Below are 22115 nucleotides of genomic sequence, written 5' to 3'. Positions count from 1 at the left end.
GAGTTCCTGACTTCCAGTCTGACCGACAGGCTTCACGTTTTTGTCTTTGCCAGGCCAGAGCGCCTGGGAGGCAGAGATTATGTCTGTCTGTGTGTGTCTATTTGTGTGTGTCTGTGAACAGGTAATCTCTGACATCAATCTTTGCACACACACCACACAGAGGCCCAGATGTTTAAGGGGCTAGCCTTCTATAAACAGCTTTTGTCCCCACACGTCTCAAGATTTGCCATCGACAATGAAAGGGGAATTCAGGTCAAATGTCCGCAAGATCTTGTCCCCACACGTCTCAATATTTGCCATTGCCAACGTCAGAATTCCGCTAAATATGACGTAAATTAAACATCAAAACATTAAACACCTTTGACATTGAAGGAAAAACTTACGTCATATGTCAACGAGCAAATCGGCTAACCAATCACATGTTGGTGGGAGCGCTTGGCCAATAAGGGACCACCTTATGTACCTTATGTAGCAATGTCAAATGTACGCTAACATAAATTGATGTACGATGACAAGAGCGCCCCTCATTTCACACGGGTTTTTTACATTTTTTAAATTCATCCTCATGGTGGCATGCTTCACATTTTGACCTACTGTATGTCTGTTGAACCACAGGCCGTGCAATCTATTTGTGTGTCCCCTGGATTCCTTGGATCATGACAAACTCCCCACATAGGCCTCTCCAGAGGCCTATGTGTTGAGTCGGTCGGTTGTCCAGAACCGCCAGAAAAGGCTCTTTGCCATCGCAACTCGATTTGGCAAGTTCCCCACACCTGTCGAATTACCTACACCTGCCATTTGATAAGTTAGTCAGCCCACTCTCCACAGTCAGTTTGCACTCTTCAGACATTCTCCACAGACGTTTATCACTGCACAAGGACCTTTCCATATGTGGACAAAAGGGACACAGATAGACAGACGTTTGTAACGGGTACTCTGACAACGGGTATAATGGTAATGCATAACACGGTGGGGCATGCATTCCTTCCCTATTTGCATCATTCCCAAGTAGGCCGGTACCACCAAATTAGGCACAAATGGTCTTGTTAGTCATGTGACAATGACTGTCAGACAGGATTTTAATACTGTCCCAATTTGGAATCGCATGTTTAAGGGCCTCCTCTTCAAAACCGCTTTCACTTCTGCTCCGGCCTGATTAATAACAGATCTCTGCCAGGCCTGGCAGAGATCTGTGTGCACTTTTCTAGTTTCTATTTGTCTGTCATTAATTGTTTCCCCAATGGACCCCAATGGAAAGTTGGAAACAAGCCATAGGCTTTCTTGGGTTTAAATCCTCTTAGCAGACCTTGTATTGAAATTGAACTGTACTTTCCTGTGCTTTTTCTGCAAACTGCTAATAAAGTATTCAATCAATCAATCAATCAATCAACTTGCTCTGGGCAATCAGGCAACCGTTAATGTTGGCAAGACTGGCAACCCTGTGTCTCACGTGGTCGTATCTCACTTTAGTTCAACATTGATTGATTAAAGTATTTATTAACATTTTGCAGAATGGGTACATTTCACATGAAAGCACAACTCAATACAAAGGCTGTTACTGTGGATGACACACTGATAAATCATTATTGTTTACAACAGGGTCCACCATTTTCAATTCATCAGAAAACAGAAAACATGTGGAGGGTCTATTGGTAGATTGAGATTGAAATCCATTGATGTGTGTGTGTGTGTGTGTGTGTGTGTGTGTGTGTGTGTGTGTGTGTGTGTGTGTGTGTGTGTGTGTGTGTGTGTGTGTGTGTGTGTGTGTGTGTGTGTGTGTGTGTGTGTGTGTGTGTGTGTGTGTGTGTGTGTGTGTGTGTGTCATACAGTCAGGTTAGGAAAGATAAGATTTGTTTTTGGCTTTTATTGATAGTTTCAAGAGAAGACTTGACAGGAAAGAGTGAGAGAGATAAGGGGAGAGACACAAAGCGAAAGGTCGTCATGAACGGGACTGTCAGGCCAGAGCCTATATGTGGCGCCTGGACCGCTAGGCCAGCGGGCACCCCAGGTTAGGGTAATCATGATCTGTTTGGGTGTGTACAGTATATGTTAGCGTTAAGTTGAGGCATGTTTCTGTTATGGTCACGGTAACAGTTAGGGTTATGGTTAAGGTTCAGGGAAGAGCGGACGTAGAATACGCACATCGACAGGCTGGGTGCTGGGCTAAAGAAACTTCAGTAGATAGTGGATGGAGCCCGCACACCACAGGTACAAGAAAGACGTTCTTTATTGAGAATTCTGACAACGTTTCGATCTATTTGATCTTCATCAGGTCATGTGAACATACACAAAAGTTTGTACTTTTATAATAGGGAGTGCCCCCATTATCCAATCAAAACACCACATTTTGGTGCCCCTCCCATCACTGCAGGTGTGACACGTACGTCAACCCTGAGTGAGTAGGTGGGGACCCAGACCTATTAATATAAATATAATCTGTTCAGAAATTAAAAACATTTTAAAAACATTTTAAAACATACATGGTTACTCATTTCACCGATACATCAAATCAAGATCTCACAAGTCCTATCTACTCAGTCTGTGGGCTTTTACATTTACAATGTTTTTCCTTTTGTTGTATTGTTTTCCTTTTGTAAGGTAAACTCTGGCAATTAAACAGAAAAACAGAAAAGTACTGATGTAAGATAGTATACTATGTATGGAGAAAAGAATCAAGATAACAAACAAGGAAACTACGGAAAGAAACACAAAAAATATATATATACAGTACATAATCATAGTCAAGGCATTATACCCAAAAGTGAGCGAAACCAATGGTGTATCGTATGTGCGTTTACTGTGGTATGTGGTAGTGTTCTTTTTTGTCCTTGAGAAGAACCGATGAAATGTTAGTAGGGTGTGAGGTTTTGGAATGTGACTTAATTGTTTCCGATTACAAAACATTCATTCATTCATTCAAGTTTTATTTATTCTCAAATTTACACTAAATCAAACTCATTTTCAGTGTCGTCGAGTAACACAACATATAAAAAAACATCACAATAATACATCAGAAGATCAGGAAAAGGAAAAATTCACATGTATACAAAAGGTATACATGTGAATTACATACGTAGGTTACAAATAGAAGCTAAGACAAATTAAAACAATCTAAACAGTTACATATTGTGGGGATCTGTATGCTCGCCAAGGTTTTAAAACGACTCAGGGGTACAAATGTGGTCAATTTAATGTAGTTTGCAGGTCACAGAAGCTAAAAGCAGATCTAACCAAGTTCAGAGTTAACTTTTGGTACCTTGAATTTGGGGAAATGACTTGATCTGGTGTGGTAGGGTTCAGAGTCCCATTTCAGAAATGATGAGATGTATTTAGGACAATCTCCAAGCATGGCTTTATACAAGAACAGGTGCCAATGCAGTTGTCGTCTCTCTGTCAGGGAGGACCATCCATCCTTGTCATATAAGATTGGTGAGTACCATAGCTATCACTCGTAATAAATCGAATCGATGAGTGATAAACAGAGTCTAGGGATTTAAGAGTGGATGCTGCTATAGATTGCTGTCTATAGATTATGTCCCCATAATCCAAGACAGACAGGAACACTGCCTCAAAACAGGTTGGTTTAGGTCAGATGAACCAAACATGTTAGAATTGACTATTGACTAGTCGATCAGAGATCTCCGCCTACTATACGTCTGGGGAAATCTAAATGCAATACGGGATAGAACAGAACAGAAGAATGGCTGCTTTGAAAACCAATCCTAATATCAAGAACCTGTCAGTCTTTGCATTGTTACTATATTGCAGTTATTATTATTATTATCATTTTAATTTCTCTTCACCAAGTTTTAGCTCTACATTGAATTTAGATGTCACCAGACATTGGTAGATCATCTGGCTACTACGTATGACTAACTAGTGACTAAAATTGGAGCAACGCTAAATAAGCCACAGTGGAATTGATCAAGTTAAACCCAACCGTAATTGAACCTGTTGGATTGATCAGATGCTAATGGTACTGTATATCCTAACCTAATAATCCATAATCTCTACTAAACAGTACATCATCACATTGTTAAAATGTGTGATTCTTAAGGATCCTTTAGACAAGTGATCAACAATCTCCCCTCTGCAGTGACAATCTACCCCTATTATTAACACACCATAAAACATGCCTCACTACATGCAGCCAGTAATATGAACACCAGAAGGCTTTCATCTCCCTAATATACAGTGAAGCCCAAGTGCGCAATTAAAGACTAATGAAATATTGATTGGACGAGTTCCTGGGGTGTTCATCTTAAGCCTGTCATGTCTCTCAACTAGTTATCTTAGACGTTATGCTATCAAAATGACACTCATTAGCAGTGCAAAGCTGAGGAATTCATCGCCGAGTTAACCAAACACACAGCTGTCTAGCCCAGCATAATGAGAAACCATCCTATGTACTCGGCACAATGCTGTCCAAGCTGATAAAGAGCAACTAACATGCAGTAACTATGTAACCCACCCTCTACACTATGAACTTGGCCCACTAACTGGTGCTAATCCAGGGTGTAATACTGACCATGTAACGCATCCATCATGTTGGTCTGAGCTGTTGTAGATTACAGTCAGTAATCTAATCCCAGCCATCCGCTACCTCGCATTCCCACACACTAAAACGCTTACACGTGACCCACAGAACGGCCACACTAAGGCCAGCTCATGCATGTGTACACGTCCGACATTGCCGAGAATAGCCTTGACCTCCTCGTCTATTGAACTATTGATCGTATTGCAGGTGAAGGGATTCCCTGCCCCACCCCCACCCTTTCCTCTTCCTAGATGCAGGAAGAAAACATGATAAGGCATATGATAATGCTCATGTATGCCATTGCCATGTATACGTTGCAATGTTCAGGGCTGGGTGTGGGTTTGGGGGTCATGGCTCCTATTTCAGGGCCTCCCTGCTCCTCCCCAGCGGCGCTCCCTCTGTAGACCACATCCTGTCCATTCCTCCTGGTGGTTTATGAGTCTAAACCCAGAGCCTAACCTTCTGCTCTGCCAGGTGTCTGATCCAAAACAGTCTCAGTGTACATGTCGAGGTAAGCACTAAGCAGGTACATCATCATAGCATGTTTTCCAAGTCACAGAAAGACAGACTTGGTGGCTGCCACTTGCCAAAGTGCAAGATCATTCCCAAAAACCCAGAATATGTTACAAGCCGAGGGGAGGTAATGCTGTTGTGCAAATCCTTCATCTCCTTCAAGTTTTCTGCGAAGCGACAATTGTTTTCATCCAGACTATCTGTTTGATTGGCTGGGCCAGAGAAGGCCTTAACCAACGGAGTAGTTCAGGTGTACTCATTAACACATTCTGGATCTTTCATGAGTCATAATCAATACACATACATGAACATTTTATAATGGCTTTCTTGCTTCCCACCAGTTGCTGATCTGCTCGAATGGCTTCAGTCCATATGTTTTACTCTACTTGGGGCTTAGCCTGGCATATTCACATGAGAATGCAGAGAGGAAGAAAGGCATCCACAGCCTGCCAGGGCACAATAGTCCTTTCACTGGGCTCTTTCATAGCTTCATGGCTGCCCCCTTTTCACTCCCTCGGTATCGGTCTCTTTGTTGTTCTCTCTTTCCCATTTAGCTGATGGTCAAGGGGCTGTTCTCCCCATTTAGCTGATGGTCAAGAGGCTGTTCTCTCAAAAAACTTCTTGAAGTTCATGGTGCATGTGTGATTTTGCCAGTTCTCCCCTTCTGATTTTGTCACCGTCTGTTGTGCTGAAGAAGGCATAAGCTACTTCCTTCATTTCAAAACAATTTGCTTTATACATAACCTTATGTGAATATAGTGAGATTTTCTTTTCTATGAATTTCCTAAATGATTCAGATGGTTCAGAGAGCTGGACAGGAACCTTGGAACATACCAACCATATAGCATTTACTTACTTTTGTTTTCTTGAATGCCCACCTTCATTTGCTTGGTAAACAACTGCATAAGAAATTATTAGTAGTGTAATCTTACGATTATGTTTATGCAATTTAAGGCAGCAAATCCTAGGCAGCTGTATTATTGTACATATTTGTAATCATTATTGATGAGTACTCATAAATAAATCAATCGTTCTTGTTCATTAAAAATTGTTGAATTGAATGCACTTTTTAATGTTTAAGTGAGTATTATTCTGGCCCGGGAGCCCAAGTTTGGGGCCCAGCATTTCTATCCTAGACCTTGACAATGAAAAGAGGATATTTGTGTTATTGTGCTTGCATAGGAAAATCCTCTATATTAATTTATGTCCTACCTTAAAAACTGTCCATTTGAGGGGTACCTTACAGGGTTCTCTCTCTCTCTCTCTCTCTCTCTCTCTCTCTCTCTCTCTCTCTCTCTCTCTCTCTCTCTCTCTCTCTCTCTCTCTCTCTCTCTCTCTGTGTGTCCGTGGGGTGAGTGAGTGAGTAAATGGCGGTGCATTAGTGTGTGTATGTCTGATTATGCACAATTATGTGTCCAGCATGGGCCCATCTAGTTCTCTATAGGATTGCAATAATTAGACGTTGATCTCTCTGAACCTTGTTGACCCTGATTATGTTTATTGCCTTCCCAGATAAAAAGAAAAGCTGTTATTATATTAATATGGCCCGTTCCTTGCGGATATAGCCTATAATTACAATGCCTGGTGACATGACATTTACTGTATGTCATACATTACTCACTTATATCGTCGCTGTCTGGCAGAAACACATTTCATATGTTAATGTTTCTTCGCCAGTGTGCCTTTCACAGTATGAGAGTCTCTGTGTGATACCAAACTTGTCCCTGGCATAACTCAGACAGTGTCCCATGTTGCCTATAAATGACATGCCCAAACTAGGTCAGGTTGAAAGTGGTTAAGTCTGTCTGTGGGTTGTATAAATATTTAACCAATGAAAAAACTTGTGACTAATTCATATCTACACTGGATCCAATTGAACACAGATTATTTTTTCTATTTCCTGAAAAGTAGCAGTTTTGGAGATTTTGGACACAAGAGATGAGAGCGACATACAGATAGATGTGAAGGGCAAAGGGGGAGAGCAGGCTGTGTATACACAGACTCCCAGACAAGCACTCTGTCTCACCCAGTTCCAGAGAGTCAGAGTGAGTGATGCTCTCACTCAGGGGTCGGGAGTGAGATCCACAAGAGAAATGACACTCAACACACGACTCAGAAGATAATAATCCTAGACACACAAACACACAAAGCCACATGTTTTAGCGATTAGCACCGCTAAAACAATACATAGGAAAAGAACATTCCACTCCATATACATTAGTGTCTTCTTTAAGGAAAAGGAGACTATATTAATTTCTTTTCAAAATCTTTTTATTTTCGTTTTATAACAGTATGGGTGTCAAGTCACAGGTTCATAGAAAAAATAAAAATAAACGATTTTAGTATCAATGACTGAGGTAAACAAACGTAGCCTACTGTATGAATCAGAGATCGTGGGCAGACATAATGAAAATACTGTTATTGTGCAAAACATGCCCCTTCAAGACAAAAGAAAAACATTTTCTCCCCTTCAAGTCCCAATTTAGTAAAGCCAATTCCCAATTCCCCAGCCTCTCTACAAGTACTCCATCTCTGCTAACCCCCACAATCAGTCATTGCCTCATTGGGAGGGTGAAGAAAGCCTCAGGTCTCCTCCGATACCCGGGCCATCAAGCCAACATCTTCTTTCCACCCGACAGTGAAAGGTCTCACTAGGGGGGCATAACGCATGTGGAGGTACACGCTATCCCCCCCACCTCCTCCCTCCCCTGAACAGACTATATTAATTTCACTGAGGAAAGAGTCCACATACAGGGAGATGTTTCTAAACATCCTGGCAAAAACACATTTGCACATTATGTAGGTAGATACACTCATGTGTGTCGCACGCACGCACGCACGCACGCACGCACGCACGCACGCACGCACACACTCGTATGGGTTTTGTGGCTATTCTGAAATCAGGGCATGTGTCGGTTTTTGAGTGGTACCTCCGATTTCCTCCGCTCTTTCTCTCATACAGCACATTTTATGTCCTTAACTTCCAGGCCTGACCACTCAAGAAATAAATCTTATCTGACTAGCATGCTTTTAATTACTCTCTCTTCCTTGGAAGCCAACTGGACATCATCTGTGTAGTCCTGTATTGGGTTAGGGGGAAATCACACCGTGGGGGGCACAGTGCACACACACACATAACCACTTTAACCACTGGTCGATGGCAATATGGTAAAAAGTGGTATAGGTGGAGTCAGCTGTTTTCTACAGATAACCTGAATGGAGGACGCACTGTAAATGTCAATGTACACTTCATGACATCATGAGAAAGAGTCCAGAATGCATCTCTAAAATCAAAGAAGACTGAGTACAGTCTACATGACTCATGGTTGAAGTCATCTATCCTAAGGCAGAACACATGCTCATTCATACCTTACCTGTTAAGATATGCTTTTTGTTTGTTAGACAAAATATCAGCATCTACTAGTAACCACGGAAGGATTCTAGACCGCATTTCATAAAAACTGCGTGTTAACTGCATCCTATTAGCACATTATTACATTAACGATGGTAATAACGGGTGTGGCTGTTATTATTTCATAAAAACATTGGTGTTCTCCGGTGCTTCACCTACCTCTGTGCTCTCTCTCTCACACACACACACACACACACACACACACACACACACACACACACACACACACACACACACACACACACACACACACACACACACACACACACACACACACACACTTTCCAAATGTAAACAGACATGCACATAGAATGTGAAGTGCAAGACAGGAGAAGACGAGGGGCAGGCGACGAGCAACTTATTTTTAGCCAAAACCAAGCGATGAAGAGCAGTCTCCCTGTTGATGCTCCGTCTCTGGGAATACAGGAGAAGAGGGGGGTGGGAGGTGGCGGTCGCTCATACTACCAGAAAAGGACATGGATCCAGTATAGACAGACAGGGTGAAAGGTCTTGGAAAAGATTATGTACCAAAAGCCGAGAGGGAGAGAAGAGGGGCAAAATAATCTGCATGGGAAACCTAATGAATCGGGAAAAGTCCAGCATGCAAAAGAACCATGCACGCTCATTTACATCTGCTGTACATCATCTGCATGTGGACAACTTTGTCCAAACAAACAGGTTCCCAGCATCAATGGAATCGATCAGTGGGAAGACAGTGTTATGATCACTGCTATTTTTAGGGAGGTCTATTTGTGAAACTGCAATGCATGCATTCCCACTCAGTGTTCAAATTACACCGTGGCTTTTGGGGAGTCCTACTTTTCAGCGATGGGGGTGGGAAGGTACTGTAGTGAAAAGTGCTTATTAATAATTCCCTATTATTTATTACAGGAACCTAAATATACAGGATTAATATACATTAATACAGGCTTTTATATGGAGCACATTTCTCTTTCAGGGGAGCAAAGCTCCCCGTAGCTCTCCCTGTATTTCGAACCCTGATACTGCTCCTTCACAAGTACTACATATATCTAGAACCCTGATACTGCTCCTTCACAAGTACTACATATATCTAGAACCCTGATACTGATCCTTCACAAGTACTACATATATCTAGAACCCTGATACTGCTCCTTCACAAGTACTACATATATCTAGAACCCTGATACTGCTCCTTCACAAGTACTACATATATCTAGAACCCTGATACTGATCCTTCACAAGTACTACATATATCTAGAACCCTGATACTGCCTCTTCACAAGTACTACATATATCTAGAACCCTGATACTGCCTCTTCACAAGTACTACATATAACTAGAACCCTGATACTGCCTCTTCACAAGTACTACATATAACTAGAACCCTGATACTGATCCTTCACAAGTACTACATGTATCTAGAACCCTGATACTGATCCTTCACAAGTACTACATGTATCTAGAACCCTGATACTGATCCTTCACAAGTACTACATGTATCTAGAACCCTGATACTGATCCTTCACAAGTACTACATATATCTAGAACCCTGATACTGATCCTTCACAAGTACTACATATATCTAGAACCCTGATACCGATCCTTCACAAGTACTACATATATCTAGAACCCTGATACTGCTCCTTCACAAGTACTACATATATCTAGAACCCTGATACTGCTCCTTCACAAGTACTACATATATCTAGAACCCTGATACTGCTCCTTCACAAGTACTACATATATCTAGAACCCTGATACTGATCCTTCACAAGTGCTACATGTATCTAGAATGCTGTTGTGACATGTTACAATAAGTACGGATGTAGTACGTGCATGTAGAGTAGAGTTGTTTGACAAATGTGTTTCCTTTTACATAAAAGGTCAAGTCACACAACAATTGTCAATTGTCTCCAGATCAAGACTTTGGCCTTGATCTGGTAAAAGTGTGTGGTTGTTGTTTGTTAAAGCTGTTGGGCAACATTGCCCATATCCCTGGATTAGCAAGTCACAAGGTCCAAAAAAGGTTAATAGGCCAAAGACCAGAATGCATACAGCAAATAATCAAATTTGTGTGGTTGCCCTAATTGCAACCAGACTATAGTACCCATAATTGCCCGACTATATTTATTTATTCTGTATATAAATTTCCCCGTGATGTCATGTGGGTCAACACATTTAAATTGTCTCTGCAACCACACTTGCAATTTCCCCAGAATTGCACCTTTCTAGTGTGATAACCTTTAGCTTTGAGTGCAAAATGCGAATTGCTGTACACTGTACAACTGTTTCCAGGAAGCTTCTGTAAGGCTAATGCCTCCATAATGAATGGGCTGTTTGCCAGTGGGCTGAGTGGACATGCTGTCCCTGCTCCTATGGGATGCTGCCTGCCTGCGCCAGTGAGTGGAATTTCTGCAGCATCCATCGTAAACCGCCATGTGAAGCAACGCCTGTGTGGCAGATGCTGCAGAAAATGCGTTTCAATAAAACTCAGCTTGGGTGTTGTCTCGTCACTTCCACAACCCTGTTTTGCTAGCACCATCTAGTGGTACTGTAGCAGATGTGTGTGGCAGTCACACTTAGCAAGAGTTAGTTGGAGTTTGTTGGAGTTGGTAGTGTGTGTAGTGTGACCACACACACACACACACACACACACACACACACACACACACACACACACACACACACACACACACACACACCTTGTATACAGTTTATATGACGGTGTATATACTGTGTCTCGTACTCCAGGACCGCAAGCTGACCAAGGCAGAGCAACAGCGCTTCAAAGAGGAGGCGGAGATGCTGAAAGGACTCCAGCACCCCAATATTGTCCGCTTCTACGACTCCTGGGAGTCAGTTCTCCGTGGGAAGAAGTGCATTGTCCTGGTCACTGAACTCATGACCTCAGGAACACTAAAAACGTCAGTGCTCCGCACGCATGCACGCATGCACACAAACACACGCACGCACACACTACTACTCACTCCATGACCATCATCTTTGGTCTTTGACTGATTAGAGGACATTGTGTTCATGAATGCTTGTTGATAGAATTACTCAAAGCCACAGTGGAGGATAGTGAAAGGGAAAATATGCATTTAATTGGCATGTCAAATTAACACGTTATGTTTTTATCCATATTTATCCAGGTCCTTTTTTTTGTCAAATAGGTTTTTATTGAGAACAGATTATAAATTGTTGTAGATTAAACATTGTGATGTGAATTAAAATTTTCTTTTATAGAAAACAAAAAATGAAAGAAAATATCCAGGTCCTTTTTATGTAGTTCCAATATTAGAATTCATCTCTTAATTCAAAAGATTTACTTTTTCATATATTGTTTTTATCATTGTTATATTACAATTGCGTCCTTACCTGAACATAACATTCACCATTCTCCTTCTCTCTCCATGCAGTTACCTGAAGCGTTTTAAGGTAATGAAGCCCAAGGTTCTGAGGAGCTGGTGCAGACAGATCCTGAAGGGCCTGCATTTCCTCCACACCAGAACTCCTCCCATAGTCCACAGGGACCTGAAATGTGACAACATCTTCATCACAGGCCCCACAGGCTCAGTGAAGATAGGAGACCTGGGGCTGGCCACACTAATGAGGACCTCCTTCGCCAAGAGTGTCATAGGTACTCCTGTTGACAACTATTTTACATTTCTGCTTTCGTAGTTTGCCATGTAGTTGTCTTGCTAGAACTTCAAAAGACATTTTTCTTTTTAACAAGAGTAAATCATTGCGTCATAGTGATAGGATAGAGAGAGGGTTTAAACAGGTGGACTCTTCTGCTTAAGGGGTTGTAACTTCAACAACTTTTGCTTAATAAAAAATAATTAAAAGAAAGAAAAATAAGAGAATCTTCTTCTGCCAATTCTAGTATAATCTTTGTTGTATTAAAAATATAACAGAAGTCTGAAAAGCAGTCTGTCCCTGTCACGCTGTATAAATAGAGGCTGATAACAAGACATAATATTATTTACACCAGCTAACCGACTCAATACTTCAATACCTCACTGTATCGAACTCTGGCCTACAGCCTCGGGACACTTACCGTATTAGAATAGTATAGATCATTATTGGAACGATCTGTCCAAAATCCATATGGGCAGCACTTACTACAAATATAGACCTCAGATTAGAGATTTGTCTTTGAGAGTCCACCAGAACATGCACTTTGAGTACATTTTAGGTCGATAAAACAGTCGCAGTCCTTAGGAAGATTCTTATCAGCTCTGAATTGAATCTGGAAAATGTATGGTCTGCATTTACTGTAAATAACGCATTTTTCTAAAGCATTTTAAAATGTATACATTCACTCATGCGCTATATTACCAAAAGTTATATAATTTCGAGTCACAAGTTTCTAGTTAGTGCTCTTTGTGAATGGAAATATTACAGCTACAATGGCATTCTAGACAATTGTGTGCTTCCAATTAATTTCCTGTTTCAGAATGACAATCCATCTAGCGCTGTAGACGGACTTTTTGTTTACAAACATTGAGACTGCAGTGCACACGCAGGTGCCGGTTTCATGTAATCAATTCCCAACAGATCCCCAAACCGGGTTAGTTCGATGTCACAGTAATCCAACATTACTATCCCTACCCCTAACCATAACCGCACGTGGAAGCCACAGGTGAATCTTAACCACGTATGTTGGACTAACGGGACATCGGACTAACGTGTCGTCTCCCGTCCCCCAAACCTGTTGTTTTGGGGAGCGTTGGTTTCTGTTCATTCAACCTCCTCTTGTGTATTGGCTGGTGAGACGCTCCTTGCGAGATATGATACTTCACCCCGCAATGGTATTGCACACCGAGAACAACTGACATACAAGCTCACATCGTGTCACGGATGTGACATTTGTGAGCTTGGAGGTCTGCTGTTCTCAGCCGTTCTCTGCGCGCAACACCTTTGCGCGGTGGCGGCGGCGCGGAAAAAGTATGTTTGAGAGGATACCGCTGCGCGATCAAGCAGGCTCTGGTGCCGTGATCATAGGGAGTGCTCCCTCTGCGGCTGGAGGAGGGGGGCAACTGCTTTGAGAATCGCTATAATTGTTTACACACAACATAAATCAAGGTATATATTTCAAGAGCAAGAGATCACAATAAACATCCATCCTAAACCTTCTACCTCGACACTGGAAGGAAAACAGCATCTGAATGTTTGAAGCGTTGCATTTTTACACACGAGTGCTGTGACCACTTTTAGATTGCATCTAATGAGGGCGGCCAGTAGGGTGGCCAGTAGGGTGGCCAGTAGGGTGGCCAGTAGGCGAGTTTTTTATTCCTATGATGGGAGGGAATTTGGAGCGCTGTGATTGGTTGTCAGTGGAGTAGGAAGCGCTGGGTCTGTGTTTTGGACCGCACACAAGTGTTTATGCCTACTAGTACTCTATGACTACTAGTACTAACCCTATCTCTAACTCTAACCTAAACATAACCGCAAGCAGGGGAGCAACGCATCCCTCACCAACCTTAATCCAAAAACTATTAACGTACCCCTCACCAACCTTAATCCAAAAACTATTAAAAAATCCGCGGTAGTAAAAGATGTGGCGGAGCGGTAAAACGAGCGCTCCTAAACCTGAGCTATCCTAGGAATAAAAAACTAGCGGCCAGTAGGGCGGCCAGTAGGGTGGCCAGTATGCGCGCAGTTCAGTGTGATGTTGTCTGGAAATGCGTCGATACCTGCTGAGCCAATCTGGGATGTTCTGTATTTACATTTACAACTCTCTGGATAGCATTGGACATGCTACAGTGAATACAAATACTGAGAACGGCAACGTTTTTTTTTTTCTTCTTTTTCTTTAGTAATTGACTGGTGTTTAATGAATTGTGTGCTTTTTACAGGAACCCCAGAGTTCATGGCTCCAGAGATGTATGAGGAGCACTATGATGAGTCTGTAGATGTCTATGCCTTTGGGATGTGTATGCTGGAGATGGCCACTTCAGAATACCCCTACTCAGAGTGCCAGAATGCTGCTCAAATCTACCGCAAAGTCACAAGTGTGAGTCTCTCTCATTGCCTGCATTATTTTCCTAATGCATGGAAGTAGAAGAAGAGGGAAAGAATTGTCCTCTGTGATGATATCCATTTTCGGGTTATCCTGTTTTGATAGGAGGCCTACAAATACAAATCCCTAATTTTCTGTTGCAGGGTATAAAACCAGCCAGCTTCGATAAAGTTAACGACCCAGAGATTAAAGAGATCATCGAGTGCTGCATTCGTCAGAACAAGACCCAGAGGTAAGCAGTTTTTTTGTGTGAAACATGATGTATTATCGTGTGGATATCTGCTGACTGAGTGCTTGTAAAACATCACAGTGCTTCTGCTTGACTGCTTCATATCTTTTCTTCTATTGCCTTCTTTTTGGGGGCAGACTCTCCATCCGGGACCTCCTGAACCATGCGTTCTTTGGGGAGGACACAGGGGTGCGGGTGGAGCTGGCAGAGGAGGACACGGGGTGCCAGGACTGCCTGGCCCTGCGGATTTGGGTGGAGGAGCCCAAGAAGCTTAAGGGGAAGCACAAGGACAATGAGGCCATCGAGTTCAGCTATGACCTGGAAAACGACAGCGCTGAGGAGGTGGCGCTGGAGATGGTGAGACATTGGGCCTGACTGAGGGAAAGGAGGTGGTCTGACTGAGGGAAATGAGGTGGTCATCTGTACTGGGTGTGTGTGTGTGTGTGTGTGGGGGGGGGTTAAGTCTTTGCTGACTTAAAATAAAGTGGATTGGATCTAATGGAAGGCAGAATGCTGAAAGAAAGGCACAGTACAGTAACTTTGATGTATGTGACTAAATCCCACAGCTCATTTATCAGGTGTTCCTAGCCAACTACAGTATGTCTGACCTAGATTCACTCAAATTACCTTCTGCCCCATTTCATGAATAATGTCGACCCACTCTTTCCCTCCTCCTCTCTCTCAATTCATTTCAATATGGTTGATTGTCTTGAGCGCATTAGCCCAAACACAATCGCCAAAGTTTCACAAAACTTTTTTTATTTTTTATTTTTTTTCTAACAAGACAAACATATAAATCACCAATGCACATAGGTGGCCTTACACAGGGAAACACAAAACTAATGAGACCTGTGAATGTCAACGCGCACAAAACACAAAACAAAACAGCTCGTCATTTCATTAAGCCATAACTCGAATCTGAAGCATTTTCAAAAATGCAAAGTTCTGTGTAATATATAAGGTTTCAGTTTTCTTTTGGTATATAGATCGTGATTTTATTGTCTCTCTATGAAACGGTATCAAGCTAAAAGCAAAGTTCGGTTTAATTAAACAGACTTGCACTGAACTGAGGTGAAATAACATTGGAAATGACACCCGTCGCTTCCTTACCATCTAGCCTAATTGCCTTTCAATAAAACTACATTTGGTCTACGTGTTACTGATTATGGGGAATTTTATATTATTGTAATCCATAAAATATTTGCTGCGCAATGGAGTGATTAAACTCAACGAGCGAATGGAATCGTGCACAATGCACGGCACAAATCAAATAACTTCTTTGAATAGATAATTATATAAACACACACAAATGTAAAATTACAATCACAGAGATTTGTGGAGAATTAAGACAGAACGAGACCTCTGAGCTGTGAATGTTCTGCAACATTGTGGTCGAGGCAGCTCCAACTCAGGAGCGCCTTCTTCTATCAAACGGAATTGGCATTGCGGGTGGTTTGAGGAGGCACTTTCTGCTGTCCTAAACCTGTATGGGCAAGATAGCAATTTCAAGGAAAGCGCATCAACATGCCTCCGGCCACACCCCCAGGAGTCTGCAAAATGTATAGTGGGTTGTGTGTGTCCGCAAGATACCATTACCAATAGTGGAAGGTTCTAAACCTGCTATATGCGGTAAGGCAAGGCATGGACGAAAATAGAGCCCTTAGGGCCCTAGGAGTACCAGTAATATTAAATGGTGTTGCTATAACAGGACAATGTGAAAGGGTGACATTTCTTTCTTGGTCTATTGGGAATGTACATGCAAAGTTGCATGGCAATCAGATGCTGTGTTTATGATTTGAGGCATTTTGTTGAAAACAAGCCACTCCTGCTAACTTAAATGCCAATCTTAGCCAATCAATATGGAATATGAAAATAAACAATCTCTGTCTCTGCTGTATAGTACTGTATGGATAGCCATGTCTTTTTTTAGATCTGTTTGGGGCTACATAACAATTATAACATTTATGTGTTTTCTCCAATGTTCCACTCACTGTTTCTCAGGTGAAGTCAGGCTTCTTCCATGAGAGTGATGCGAAGGTGGTGGGCAAGTCCATCCGAGACCGAGTTACGCAGATCAAGAAGTCACGGGAGCGCCGCCAGCAACAGCTGGAAGAGAGAAGAGAGGCTGGAAGAAGCTTAGACGAGAGAAGAGACTCCACCCTACTGGCGTCCTGCGCCTGCCCCCATCCCTCCTGCCCCTCCTCATTGGGACCAGGGACCACTGCGCCAATGGCAGCAGCGGGAGGACAAGCTGAGTCTGGGGAGCTGCCAGAGGTTGTCCGGCATGTCAGACAGCAGCCCGTTGTCAGTGGGCCGGTCTTCACTCTGCCAGGTAGCGCTAAGATAATGCAAGATTACATTTTATTTTATGGCGTTGTGGCGATAGAAGGAAATTAACATGTAATTGATCAAATCTGGGAATTACAGCACGTGTAATTAATATGTAATAATAATAATATAATGTTGTAATCGCTCTATTGTCTTTAAATCTGAAGGCGAGAGCATTGGATCAGTGAGCTGTGAATCTTTTGGAAGTGGTCAGAGTCAGGCCTACTATCAACAAGGAGAGTCATACACTCTCTCCCAAGCTAGCCATCCCTCTACTGCTTCTGTAAGTTGTTTTCTGTTACTGCCCTGTTCATGAACTAATAACAAATTCATCCATTCACTTTTATGTGAATTCATTCAATCACTTTAGCAATATTTATGGCCCTGCAGAGCACTGGGGTCATGACTCATCTCCAAATGCTCCCCATTGGACAGAGCGGAGGTGTTCCAAGTGTGCCTATTGGTCAGAGCGGTGGACTCTCCAGCCTGTCTGTAGGCCAAAGTGGAGGGGCGCCTGTTGGCCAGACCTTCATTCAGCCTGGTGCCCTGGCGACACAGGTCTCACCAAGTGTACCTCAACAATATTCCCAGGTGACGAGTCGTGCTGATTTCAAGTGGTTCGCTTAAAGTCAAAGGCTATTGTGACTGTCAGTCATGGACTATAGCTATAATAACCAATTACCTGCTTATGTTTTGTGTTTCTCTCCTCAATTAAACAATTCATATTTTATCCTCATCACGTTGCTAGTATTGACTGTGTGCTTTTAAATGTTTCAATTATGAATAACATTACCCCTTGCCAAAGCTTAATCTTACCTTATTTTTCTACCGCTGTCTTTTCCTTCCTCTTTCAACATCACTCATCATCCTCTCATTATCACTGAACAAACACAGCCATACCATTCAGATGGATCACAGATTGCCACTCCCCAGGCTTCAATGGCCCCCTCACAGTCATACATACCCCCTGTCTCTCCACAAGCGCCCATCAATGTCCTCACTACGCCCCTCTCGGGCGGTGATCCCACTGGACTAGCGGGGGGCATTGTGCCCCTCGCTCAGCAGACCCAGCCCCCTGCCACTCCCATGCAGCCCACTGACATCATCCCCCAGGCAGCACCCCAGCAAACACAGCCTGTCATGATCCCTCAGCAGACCATTGTTCAGCAACAACAGATAGGGATGGAGCCACAGACCACCACCCTTCAGCAGCAACAGCAAATGGAGGCCCAGGCTGCTCTGCTCCAACAACAGCAACAAGCGAATGCCACACAGCAGCCACAGCAACCTACAACAACCTTACATCCACATCCGCAGCAAAACCTCTCAACTACAGCTGTCCTGCCTGTCCATCATCAACCTAAGCCTCAGCAGCAGATCTATGTACAACAACCGTTGGGTCAACAGCCTCATGTCCAGCTACCCCCCCAGCAGTCAGTGTTACCAACAAAACCAAGCATGGAACCACCGCAGCAACAAGCCTTGTCACTACCACCACAGCCTCCTGTTGAGCAACCTCAGACCTACATACACCAACCACAGATGGAGGCTTTGATACAGCAGCAGCAGCAGCAGCAGCAGCAGCAACAGCAAGCATTGTTACTACAGCAGCAGCAGCAACTGCAGCAACACCAGCAGCAGCAGCAGCAACAACAGCAGCAGCAGCAGCAGCAGCAGCAACAATTGGAGCAACAGCAGCAACTTCAGCAACCAGCTATACTGCAACAGGCATACATGCAACAGCAGCAGCTGGAACACCAGCAACATATGGAGCAACAACAGCAAACAGCTATACTGCTGGAGCAACACCAGGCATACATACAACAGCAGATGGAACAGCAGCAGCAGCAGCAACAACAACAACAACAGCAACAGCAGCTGCTGCAGCAGCAGCAGCAACATTTGGAGCAACATCAACAACAACAACCAGCTATACTGCTGGAGCAACAACAGCAACAGGTGTACATACAACAGCAGCCGGAACAGCAGCAGCAGCAACATCAGCAACCAGCTATATTGCTGGAGCAACAACAACAACAGCAACAGGTGTACATACAACAGCAGCCGGAACAGCAGCAGCAGCAACATCAGCAACCAGCTATGCTGCTGGAGCAACAACAGCAGCAGCAACAACAGCAGCAACAGCAGCAACAGCAGCTGGAACAGCAACAGCAAGCATTGTTTCAACAGCAGCAGGGCCTGTTGTCCCAAGTGCAGCAGCAGCAACTTGATCAACAACAACAAACTCACATACAGAAACAAATCCTGGAGCAACAGCAGCAGCAAGCTCTTCTGCAACAACAACAAGAGCAACAGCAACAAGCACTTCTACAGCAACAACAAGCCCAGCTACAGCAACAACAAGAACAACAACACCAGGCCCTTTTACAACATCAAATGGAACAACAGCAGCAGCAGCAACAACATCAACATCAGCAAGCAATCTTACAACAACAGCAATCAATTTTACAGCAGCAACTGGAGCAACAGCAGCATAGTCAAATGCAACAACACATTGAGCTGCCACCACAAAAGCAGCAAGTTGTAATACAACAGCTGCCTCAGTTGCAACAACAAATTGAACAGCAAGCTGTAATACAGCAACAGGCACAGATGCCACAGCAAACTGAACATCAAGTTGCATTGCAACAGCCACCCCAGTTGACACAACAACAAATGGAGCAGCAATTACAGCAGCAAGTATTACTTCAACAGCAAATGGAGCAACAACAGCAACACATGCTATTACAGCAACATTTACAACAACAAGCTATTTTACAACAGCAGCAACAACAGCAAAGTCTCCAGCAGCAACAGCAACTGGAGCAGCAACATGCCCAACTGAAGCAACAACTAGAACAGCAGCAGCAACAGGCTTTCCTACAACAGCAGATGGAACAACAACGTCAACAGCAAGCACTGGTACAACAGCAACAGCATCAAGCAGAGAGAATCCAACAACAAACACTGATACAGCAGCAACAGGTTCAAGAACAGCCGCAACAAACTGCTATCGTTCAACAGCAGCAAGCTGAGAAACAAGAAGCTGTGCCTATTCAACAGCAGAGTGAGCAGCACATTTTGATTCAACAGCAACCGCTTGATGTACAGCAGGCATGTATCCTACAACAAAACGCTACACAGTTTCAGCCTCACACCATCCTCACGCAGCAGCAAATGATAGAGCAACAACAGCAAACAGCTCTGATCCAACAACAGCAAGCCTACATAGCCCAGACGCAGCATCGCAGCTCTATAGTGGATCCTCGCATACCCATTGGAGCCCCAGCCATCACTGAGGCTATCCAGCTCCAAACTCAAATGCTGTCCCAGGCTCAGGTCCCAGTGGTCATTCAGACCACCCAAATTCCGACCCAGACGCCTACTGTGCTTCAAACACAAGTCGTCACCCACCAGGGCCAAAGTAACCCTCACTCCCAGACCCAAGTCCATGTCCCGGTTCAACTTCAATCCCTGTCTGCTCCACAGGTATCGCAGGCTACTATCGAGGCCCAAATAATTCCTCAAGTGGTTGCCCCCATTCAGGGGTCGACTCAGCCCGCCCCGACCCAGCAAGTTCAGATACAGGCCACAACTCCAATCCACGTAGCTCCTATACAGGGGCAGGGTGTTGCACAGCCATTAATCACGTCTCAAGCTCTGCATCCCGTCATTAATCAGCCTCAGCCACCACAGGGACAGATCGCAACCATCGACACGCAGATGATTGCCCAGCAGAATCTAGCCCATATTCAGGCTCCAGCTGCAGTTGCCTCAGTTCCTAGTCAGATCCAGCATGAGCCCGCTGTGCAACCGAATTCTCAAATACATGGCTTGTTGCCTCCCAATCTCCAGCCACAGAGCCAGCTGCAAGCTCAGGCCCACGCTGGCCTTTTAGCACCACAATACATTCCTGCACCACAATCCACCTGCCAAGCTATGCCATCAATCCAACAGGATGTCACTCTCATTGCACAGCAGCAGCAACCTCAAGCGCTGCAGTATCAACAGATGATTTTGTCTCCGGGTACAACTGCTGTTGGAACAATCATGTCTACTTCCGGCTCAGTAGTTGAACCCACAACCTTTACCCCTGCACCCCAACCTATTCAGGCCTATGCTCAAGGCCAAACACAGCTGCAACCAGTTGTTCAAGCCCAACCGCAGCTCACGGGAAGCACAGTTGTACCTTCTGTAATCCAATCGATTCCTCCACCTGCTTTGCCTCAATCTATTGAGCAGTACCAGCAACAGCTGCAGAAGGTTCCATCGGTGGTGCAACAACATCAACTAGCAGCATCACCCCCACAGCAACAGCTACAGGTCCAGTTACCAACCCAAACGCCCTCAACGCCCATTCAAAAGCCACCTCCCTCTCAACAGGTCCAAATACCTCTCGATCAGAGTCCACTGCCATCTCAGCCCCAAATTGCTCCACAACTAGTACCCCAACCTGCTGCACAGATAGTCGCTAGTAATGTGTCCCAGCTTCAACCCCAGTCCAGGGCTCTACCACTCTACAGTCAAGTAGTGGCGGGCCCGTCTCCCTCCCCCCAGCACCAAGCCAAACAGGTCCTACCAGCCCAGACACAGATACAAACTAGCATCCAGGCACATACACTCACCCACACACAGACAGTCACTCAGACACAGGCCCATTCTCACACACAGATGCCAGCTGAGACACCCGCTGCTGAACAGCCTGTTTTGCCACAAGCTGTCCTCCCCCTTCAACACATACCTCCCAGCCCCTCTCATGCATCCTGCCCCCCAGCATCACTAGCACCTCTCCCATCCCTTCCATCCCTCTATCCTGCCACTGTTCAAGCTCAAGCGCTACCCGCTCCTACATCAGAGGCCCCGGTAACCTTACTGGGGCGTGCTGACACTATCCCCATCTCCCCTCCTCCCGTGACCAGTCTCCGGACTTTTGAATCTAACTCTCCCCTGCTGCCCCAAACCTCGCTGCAAGACTGCGACCCTCCCCTGCTGGGTGCTTCTCAGGTACAGGAAGTACACACCACTTCATTGGTTATTGGAATATATTCTGCCTATTTTAATTGATTAATCTTCTTTTGCATGAATACCC

The 22115-nt window shown here is 44.1% G+C and overlaps 1 protein-coding gene across 1 annotated transcript in view; it reads left to right on the top strand.

Annotated features, from left to right (window-relative positions):
- wnk3 (WNK lysine deficient protein kinase 3) overlaps positions 1–22115 on the top strand; it is a gene marked incomplete at its 5' end in the record, with an annotated part of 52361 nt that overhangs the window by 9631 nt on the left and 20615 nt on the right. Inside the window, 10 exons of the mRNA XM_079515434.1 lie at positions 11196–11368; positions 11864–12084; positions 14306–14463; positions 14613–14701; positions 14836–15055; positions 16700–17030; positions 17194–17309; positions 17417–17617; positions 17921–18880; positions 18980–22030. Coding sequence (XP_079371560.1) covers positions 11196–11368; positions 11864–12084; positions 14306–14463; positions 14613–14701; positions 14836–15055; positions 16700–17030; positions 17194–17309; positions 17417–17617; positions 17921–18880; positions 18980–22030 — 5520 coding nt within the window. The remainder of the gene's footprint in view (positions 1–11195; positions 11369–11863; positions 12085–14305; positions 14464–14612; positions 14702–14835; positions 15056–16699; positions 17031–17193; positions 17310–17416; positions 17618–17920; positions 18881–18979; positions 22031–22115) is intronic.

The sequence above is a fragment of the Electrona antarctica genome (assembly GCF_951216825.1).
Source record: "Electrona antarctica genome assembly, chromosome: 2".
Classification (NCBI taxonomy): domain Eukaryota; kingdom Metazoa; phylum Chordata; class Actinopteri; order Myctophiformes; family Myctophidae; genus Electrona; species Electrona antarctica.
This window is presented reverse-complemented; position numbering and strand designations above follow the sequence as displayed.